The sequence below is a fragment of the Lepisma saccharinum genome, chromosome 1, assembly GCF_977018435.1.
Source record: "Lepisma saccharinum chromosome 1, izLepSacc3.1, whole genome shotgun sequence".
NCBI classification, from domain to species: domain Eukaryota; kingdom Metazoa; phylum Arthropoda; class Insecta; order Zygentoma; family Lepismatidae; genus Lepisma; species Lepisma saccharinum.
This window is the reverse complement of record NC_139229.1, coordinates 112,066,363-112,075,775: the sequence shown is the minus strand read 5'-3', so window position 1 is coordinate 112,075,775 and position 9,413 is coordinate 112,066,363. Positions and strand designations below refer to the sequence as shown.

General features: G+C 37.0%; 1 protein-coding gene across 4 annotated transcripts; it reads left to right on the top strand.

Annotated features, from left to right (window-relative positions):
- Positions 1 to 928: 928 nt before the first annotated feature.
- LOC145986582 (uncharacterized) lies at positions 929 to 8,993 on the top strand. 4 transcript variants are annotated; one of them, XM_083120766.1, is made up of 5 exons: positions 929 to 1,066; positions 4,215 to 4,685; positions 5,266 to 5,371; positions 7,051 to 7,192; positions 7,911 to 8,993. In XM_083120766.1, exons 2-5 carry the CDS (start codon positions 4,408 to 4,410, stop codon positions 8,555 to 8,557), a joined length of 1,173 nt encoding a protein of 390 aa, XP_082976892.1. In that variant the 5' UTR covers positions 929 to 1,066; positions 4,215 to 4,407; the 3' UTR covers positions 8,558 to 8,993. The 4 variants fall into 4 exon arrangements, with proteins under 4 accessions (XP_082976892.1, XP_082976882.1, XP_082976911.1 ...); XM_083120756.1 differs by lacking the exon at positions 929 to 1,066 and adding an exon at positions 1,172 to 1,227; XM_083120785.1 differs by lacking the exon at positions 929 to 1,066 and adding an exon at positions 1,253 to 1,273.
- The last annotated feature ends 420 nt before the right edge of the window (positions 8,994 to 9,413 follow it).

Here is a 9,413-nt window from a genome sequence, read left to right as displayed (position 1 = left end):
TGCATTTCTATGTAAACTAACATTATTTCAAAAAAAGAAAAAAAAGAAAGGAAGGAAAGGAGAAAAGGCATTCGCCAAACGAACAAATAAAAACCGCCTCTTTTCCACTCCTTTCTATATTTCTGAGCATACGACTCCCATTACTGGTTTAAATCTGCACGGTCTCTTTTTTCTTTTCGGGAGTTTCACGGTTACTTCTTTTGCTATTAGTACGCATTTTTCAAAATTGTTCCAAATATATTTTACAGAAAAAAAAAACATGAAAAAACACTCACATATACACTCAAACACACGCTCAAAAACACACTGAAAGACGCACGCACGAAGAATTAAAATCATACAAACGAACAACGATTTTTTCGCCGCGGGAGACGGCTTCCGAAATGGTAAGATGCCGACCGAACCGAACCGAACACAAGCTGAAGACAAAGATGGTCAAAATTTGCCGACAAAGGAGGGCGGAACATGAGCTTTACTTGTCAATCCAACTTTCTACTAAACATTCTTCGCAAAAATACAGGCACCGCAAATGGCACCCCTTGTGTGGGTGCTGAGAAAGGACAAAATTTTGAGGGTTGGCCGCCAAAACCCTCCTCCTCGATTTTATGGCAGGAAGACGCGGAAGAGATGCAAGGCGTTGGTGAGGGACGGGATCCCTGGGCGGGTTTACTCTCTTTTGTTGGAAATATGTCCACTTCCTGAAATACAGATGTGCAGTTACTTTTATTTTTACTTCTTCAGAGCACTTTCCTTTGAGGTCAATATCTACCGACGGTTGCAGATTATGCTAGATTAGGCTGTTATGCCAAACACAGGGTGCTAGGTGCCAAAGATGGTTAAATTATGCTAGGTTTAGCACCATTATGCTAGGGTTGGCATCGCTGATGGTGACTGGATGGAGTACGAAATCATCTTCTCAGATTTTAATCTATGCTTCAAATTGTCCTCTGTTGTTTAATTAAGAAATGCACGGCGACGTACGTATAAATATGTTAATAAATCTTAACGAAAGAAGTTACCACACTAAAAAACCAAGCAGAACGAACGGGAGTCAAATTTTGATCATGTATGTATTATATTGTATGCCATGTATGGAATGTTATTTGATGAAGACCCCGGACCGGACAGCGTTCATCGTGTTTGTTTATTTCTTACTATCACCACAGATTACTATCACTGTCTTTGTACAGCTTAATTGTATGTTCTGTATGTAAACGGTGAAGGAAGGTATTTTTATGATTTTTTTTAAAAAATTTGTCTCGCTTACTTGAAGGTATAAAGGAGAAACTTGAAAAGTTGTTTGTAGCGTAACAATTTCTCGGTAACAGTATGAAACACATTTCACTCGTTTATTTCCCAATTTCTCTAACTAGTGTTTGTTTATTGTTATGTAATCATCAAACGTAATAGGGCCTACACCAAAGTTATTAACATGTACAGCACACGATAAGAAATTCATACTTTATATATTGTTTGTTCATGTAGGCCTATATATTTAAGATTTATTGTTACGCTTATTGGTTATTCTGGTACTACTTTACTATACCGGAGACACCTATCAATGACTTATTTCGCAATTTTTTACATTGCTAACGTACTATTCTGCATTGCGGAACATTTCTTTAGGTGAAATAATGGATTTCTAACGAAAATAATGTCTATTTCTTACATACGATAGCCCCACGAACCATCACGGGGACGAGGTATGCCTACTAGGTTAGGTTAGGCCTGTTAGGTTAGGTTCCATTAGCACTCCTTTCGTTCAATTTAGCATATACGGACAACATCGGAATTACAAATTCCACGGCATCTTCCACACCCGGCAACAACTTCACGACGCATCCTCGACACGTCATCTTGTAGCAGCAGCAATAGCACGTATTGTGCTCTCTTGCAGAAAGCAAATGGCGGCAGCAGCAATAGCACGTCGGAAATAGACTTTCGTAGAAAACCACATGCATTTGCATTAAAATGGATCAAAACTACATTCCCGAACATCAACAACGCTACAGAAAATGATTTGTGTAAGTACTTTCTCCTGTAAATTTGAAGAAATCTGTCTCCGGTATAGTAAAGTGTTACCGTTATTCTAGCAACAGCTAACCAATTGCTAACATGATGCTTTCCGTGCCTATGTACTTGGTATTATGGAAATAAAACATTATTATTATAATAACTAAATAAAGGGAACTTGGAAAATCCCATTTTGGCCCCAGTTCCGATTGGGGTATGACTTAAGATGACCGGACCCTTCTCCGATTTTCTTCATATATGACATACTTTCTAATTGAGGTCTGCTAATGATGAATCTGAAGTTAAGATTTGCCAGAAGAGTCTAGGAATTGCAAAATAATTGCGAACCATTGACGCTAGCCCCACGAACCATTGACGTGTGGTTAGGTTAGTTTCGGTTAGGTTAGGCAAACATAGTTAAAATTTGGTGTCATAGTAGTATCAGGATCTAGAAATTGATGTCTCTATTCCAAAAACTAACGCCTTATTTTTGCTTATTTTGCAATTTCTAGACATTTCCAACAACTTTTAACTTCAGATTTGTGATTAGGAGACCTCAATTAGTGAGTATGCCAAATATGAAGAAAATCGGAGAGGGGTCTGGTCATCTTAAGTCGTTCCTCGATTGCTTAATTCCGAACTAATCAGGGTACACAGTTGTTTTTTTATATACCGTAGTTCGATTTCTATGCATGTCTGTTAACACATACTTCAAAGGCTTATTGATTTTTTACTGTATCCTTTCCGGAGAACGATTTTTCTCTTTTGTATACTCCCACATTATTTTTTGTGAGCAACCATTTGTTTACTGTCTTCTTGGATAAGTATTGCTGCTGCAATCTACTTCACATGCATGGGGTGCGAAGGAATATTATGTCACTTAACCCTTAACCTGAACCATCGGTCTGACAGACTCCCTGAGATTTTCATTAGGCTTGTGTGGCAACACTGTTGCACTCTCCACGCTGAAACTCCCAATACCTTTCCCCCACAATGTTTCCCTCTGAACAAGCCAAACTGTAGGCTATCAGTGATTTGTTGAGTACCTATCGGCACGGTAGCTTTTTTGCAAGGTTACGGGGTCTGTGAGACCACGTAGTTTGGGTAATGTCAGAATCACTCTGGTCCGTAATACCGCATGGTTCGACTTGTGTACATTAGGTGCATGAAATTCCCTTCGAGTCTGACATGAAAATTAGGCAGTACTTCATGCCAGAGACGATTGTAAACCAAGAAAAGCTTCTTGCTGGAAAGCACAGAGGTTCACAGTAGCTAGAAGTGGTTTGCATTCCACTTTAAACTGTAGGTCCAGTCCTGATTAGTCCTTCTGTGCATGAAGTGGACTTTAAAACAAACTTTTCAAATCATAGTTTATCCAAGCTTCAAACTTACTTTCACAATCATTTCCAGTATTCTAAAACACTTCGTATACTCCTATGTAACTTGTGAAAATCATTAAATATTGGGATCTTGTAACTTGTGAAAATCATTAAACATTGGGATCTGTTACCTCCAGTTTAATCTCAGGTACACTATAAGGATTGGGCATAAAATTTAAAGTAGGATCCGAACCACTGTGCAATGTGGCTTCATCAAGTAATGAATTCAGTTTACTAGGCAACACCTTGGCCACTACACAATTGGAGAGATCTCATGACCCGGAAAGATTATTGAATTGTGTGCCCGTAATGTGTATAAGTCCTCTGTTTTAGCAAAATATCTATCAGAAACGGTGTTTTGCTGTGCTTGAAGTGGAAGGCAGGGAACGCTTGGGGATTTTATCTCCCCCCAGATAAGAAAATGTTCATGAAGCATAAGATAGTTTGCACCCACCCCTCGTATCAACAGCAATCTCGTCTTTATGTTGATGCATACAAGCATCCTCTATCTATCCCTAAATTCGGCTGAACACCCCCCCCCCCCCTCAACTAGGAATTTCCTTCTAGCACTGGCCCCATTATTTCATTTGATAACTGTAGGAGTAGGGTATTTTGCAAGAGAATTGCTTTTATTCTCATTCTCTTCTTCTACTCTTCGATTCTTTGTAGGGTGCTTCATTCAGTAACCTTTCTGCTAACAGTCTGTCTAGTTTACAGGGATATAATACATGTAAAAAATTCAGTAGAGTTATATTTTGTAACATGGAAAGAAACTATGTATGTGAACTTGTATGATTATATCTAGTCTAATGTCAATTTCAGGTTCTGTCTCAACAACAGTGTACTCAAGTGGAGAGAAAGGAAAATGGACAAGTTTGCAGACTTGCAAGATACGTAAGATAACAAAAATGACAAAGCAAGTGAGAATGGTTCTTTATGCTATCACAGCATGTGGTAAACTTAAGAGGGCTATTTAGTTAGAAATTCAGCCAATAAATGTGAGAAGACTGACAATATGCAGTCGTGTCCAGAATCTAGTGCTCTCGTGTCTAATAGACATCTTAACGAAGACAAAGTCCCATTAAACAGCCCTTTGAATGAGAAAAAAGACAGTTTTGAAGTTTCTGTTCGGTCCAAGTCTGTTACCCCAGCTGCATCACATCCTGTTTTCATCTCGTGCAATGGAATCAAGAAAGAAATTGAGGATGACGCAGTTGAAGAAACTGAAACATCCCAAAGTACATCTTGGATAGAGGCTGGTTGTGATATGGAATATGAACAATCTGATGGAGAGTAAGTATGTAGGAAAAAGCAACAATATCTCAAATATTTGCACAGTTGAAGTAGGGTAAAGTTGATTTTCCAAAATTTACTTTCTGTAAATTCTGTATTCTGTTCTTTCACACAGGTCAAAGTTTTACAGATCAGACATTACAGCCATCAAGAAGTAGTCCTACATTTTGATTTTTGGAAGAAGGAAGACCTAGAAATCATATCCAGAACCATGAGAATCGAAGCAAAATTTAATCAGAAGGAAGTCATCAATTTTTGCATTTTCATTAGGATACAAAAGTTGTGAAATATGTCAAAACTTTATTGATAGAAATATCAAATAATTAAAATTATCAACATATTGCTGATATACCAATATGTCAGTTAATAATAACATTTTACTAATAAATTAGTCTTCTTCCGTAAAGGTAATATAATGATAAATGTGTATGTGTCCCTTCCACCAATTTCATCAAATCATCACACATTCTCATCTTCATGATTAGCCAAAAATGACAGGAATGTGAAGTAAAATCAATCAAATCAAAATCAAATATGTTTTTGGCTTCAGTTTTATGTTCTGTTTTCTGTTCATTTTTAGGAGTGTTTCAAGTGCAGAATCAGAGGGAAATGATAACAGCTTATCAAGTATGGACTCAAGTGTATCGAATAAAGGAACATCTACAGAAACACATAAGTCGCCAAAGGTAAGTTACAGACATTCTGAAGGTGCTGGTGAACATAATTCTGAAATTCCGAACCCAGAGTGGACAGTGTAAAAAGGAAGGAATATTCGCGTGTATCGAGGGCAATAAATGTTTCACAGAGAGTGGTAGTCTGAAGAGGCACGCGAGGATCCATGCAGGAGAATGGCCATTTCAGTGTACCCTGTGCAACAAGTCATTCTCGCAAAGTGGTCACCTGAAGAACCACAACAAAATCCACAGTATCGAACATGCTTGAAATCCGTCATTCACATGCAAGGTGTGCAACAAAACTTTCTCTCATAAGGGGAATATGATAAGTCATGTGAGAACGCATAAGGAGGAAAGACCCTTCAAGTGTCGGGAGTGTGATAAATCATTCTTGCAGCAGGGTAACCTAATACAGCACAGCATAATCCACACAGGTGAACGACACTTCAGATGCGAGTACTGCTCTAAATCATTTCCCCACGAAGGTCATGTAATGACCCACACTGGGGAAAAACCTTTCAAGCGATAAATGTTTCACCGAAAATGGAACATTAAAAGAAGGCACAGTATTATTCACAAAGGACAGCATCATAATAAACAAGATTTAACTGAACAAGCATCATAATATACTGGAATACAGTACTTAATACTCCACAAAATTGATTTATCAAAGTTCTTTAATTTTGATGCCCACTGCTACCATTCACTTGGGAAGATATTGGCCAATAAAATTAATAGAACTTTACTGAGTCTGTTTTGCAAATGAGCAAGTACTTTATTCCAGTATATTAATTGCTACTGAAAAATTAATATTATTGTTAATATAATCAACTATCCAATTCTCATTGTGGGCACATTTTACTGTTCATATCACACACAAAAAGAACGCAAAGTTCAGGATATTTTCTAGAACATAATGATAAGAGATATACAGTTCAATATCAAATTCAAAGAATGTCAGGTGGAATTGCCCAAAGAATGTTCGTTGCATGAAAGAAAAGTATTCCGTATGTTGGTAGCAAGATACTCTATTGACCGTTTCCACATGTGAGATAATCTGAATCAATTTGGTGTCATGTTTCACATTTTTTCTTCTTTTGTTACCTCACTTTCTTATAGATCTGCATTTTGACATTGGAAAATTGATCCTTTAGGTAGGCTTTTCTGTTGAACTTTCAGCAGAGAGGGGTGTGCTCTCTCCTACACCAAACTCCTGCTACACTATATTCCATAGTATATTTCACCTTAGATTTCACCAAACACAATTTTGAGGTTCTGATAACATCACTTTCACTGTGACTGAGATCGAGAATGTGTAGAGCCCTACCCCCGAACATCCCCTGTATGCCAGCATGGCATGGTGCAATGCACAGACAATAGCTTCTTTTATACTTTTTGCGTTTGTTCGGTTATAGCTTATAACTAAGAGAGAATGGTAATTATAATAATAATGCATGTACCTGTAAATGATAGTTAGTTTCTTTTCTTCTTCTGTTTGTTTTGTTTTGTTTTTAGAAGAAAAATATTTAAAGTTCGTTGAAAGTAAGTTTACTTGGCACAAACTTATGTGAGCTAAATTAATTACCAACAAATATTTCTTAGTTATGTACAAACGGCCTGGTTAAGCTGATTTTAATGTGCAATACACACTGTACCTCATGTAAAATCTATCACATTTTTTTTCCTTTCAGGTTTTGATAATGGATGACGAGGAGTTAGTACTCTTGGTGAAAGAATTTCCCCACCTGTATAATATGTCCCATCCAAAATACCATGATAATTGGGCAAAAGACAATTCGTGGGATGAGATATCCAAAAGAATTGGCTACAGTGGTAAGTACATCTATTTAAAATTGTTACACGTGAAAGTGATTTATTTCCTTATGATTATGTGCCAGTAAAACGAACACAGTTTCATTGAAAATATATCATGGATTTTTTATTTATTGTATTAGTTCATGTCCTTTCAGCCAAAATGTATCATTCGATCTTGCCATTCCACTGATTCTGCTTCTGAATTGAAGTAGTCCTTAAATTTGTCTCTGATCCAAAGAACTGATCCTATGAAGGTACCCAATGTCTCTCAAATCTTCAAGTGTCTGTGTAGCTTCCTCTGGAAGTGCCAAAACCAATTTCATTAAATGTTCAGCTAGTACTTGCAAATCCGAAACTTCCTTGCCAAAATTCCAAATGCATTCTCAATTGTATTTCTAGCTCTACTGTGCAGGTAATTGTATATTCTATTCTCAGGATATTCTCTTGACTTATCACGTGGGTAAAACCTCATTAAGTTATGTTGCAAGAGAAATGCCTCATCTGCAACAATGATGTAATGCATGGGCTCGTTTGTCCCAGGTCGAGTTTTTATCAACTGGAAAATCCAGTTTGTTCTTTTGCATCTATCTGCCAAAAACACTATTAGAAAATATTCTCCCATCACTGTTTTTGGCCAAAATTGAAATAAATTATTTCACAAATAATTTACAAAACACTTATAAAATAAATGACTAATCTTTTCATTAAATTTTATTACACTTCTTTTTGTTTTCAGCTGGCGAGTGCAGAAACAAGTGGCAATCTTTGCGGGAATGTTACCGAAAGGCAATAAGAAATAGACAGACCAAAAGCAGACAAGCACGTCAGAAAATGAGAGCTTGGCGCCTCGAATCACAAATGAAGTTCGTACGGCCCTTCCTTGTGATCCAGGGAGAGCCGGTAAGTAATATGAATTCTACATTAGATGGTGACAGCAAACAAATCAGTGACGTCAATTGCGAGACTCAATACAAACATTTCCTATTCCAAGATGCCACATCAAGTGATTCAGGAATAACAAGTGGAACCCCTGTACGTGAAGTACCTTCAAATGAAAGTGCAAGAAGTGGAACTTGTAAAGGACCACCACTGTGGAGAAGGAAAAAACAAAAAACAGCAGGTTCAACTACTACTTCAGCTGATGTCTTTAAAGAGTACATTGAGTTTAGAAAATTTAAAAAATCCACTCCAATCCAGAGGAATGATCATCTCACCAAATACTTCCAAAGTGTTGAGGAAACAGTGCGAACATTTCCACCACAGTTGCAGGTAAAGATAAAATCTCAGATCTCTCATATTATTCATGAAGCGGAACTTGAAACTCTCAACATGCAATCATCTTCAGCATCAAACGTCAGTCATGCAGCAATACCACTCCCTTGAGGTACTCGGATTGTACCAATCGCTTACAGTCAATTAACATACAGTTCGCCACCAGGTTCAAACATGTCAAGCCCACCACCACCAGACTATCAGCAAAAGGATGGTGAAACTGGATAATACTTTAATAGGAAGTGAAGTGCTTAATCAATTGAAACCTTTCTGTTACTGTAATATGATGCCCTAAAATGTGTCTGATTCTGTTATAACTTTTTCCTTGTAGTGTACTTAATTTTTTTCATGAAACAATAATTTCAACTAGTGGTTTAATTTTGTTTTGTACAGTATAACTCTACAGGTATAAAATAATAGCATTTCAAGTAGTCTAACTTGTTACTAATGATTTCATCACCAAAGATTTCAGGGCTCAGTGGAAAGGAAGCCTATGCCACAAAACTTGTTTCTATGAAAAAATAGTTTTTAATAAAAATAGCTTTTTCCCAACTTTACACTGTTTTTAAATTGTATAAACTAATGTTAAACTAATCCAATACTTCCCAGTTTATATTTATATCAGGGCAACAATGACTTACCTGACACATACTGCAAGTCTTTCTTCACATGGTATTGATCGAGTATTTTGCTGCTCTATAAAAGGCAGGGTTGCCGTTAGGGGTGTGCGAACCGCACAGGATTGAAATATTTATATAATACACTATTATTGCCTTTTTATTCACATTAATTTCTTGTGCAAATGCCATGCCATCACATTAACCCTAAAAAGCTCGCATGTCCTGTGCCAGACGTTAAAGCTAACCATTCATCTGCTGAAGTACTGATTTCTTCAGATTTAAAACCCAGCCTATATTTTGTGAAAACGATTTTACTTACTACAGAAGTAAGTATTTACTTCCAAAAT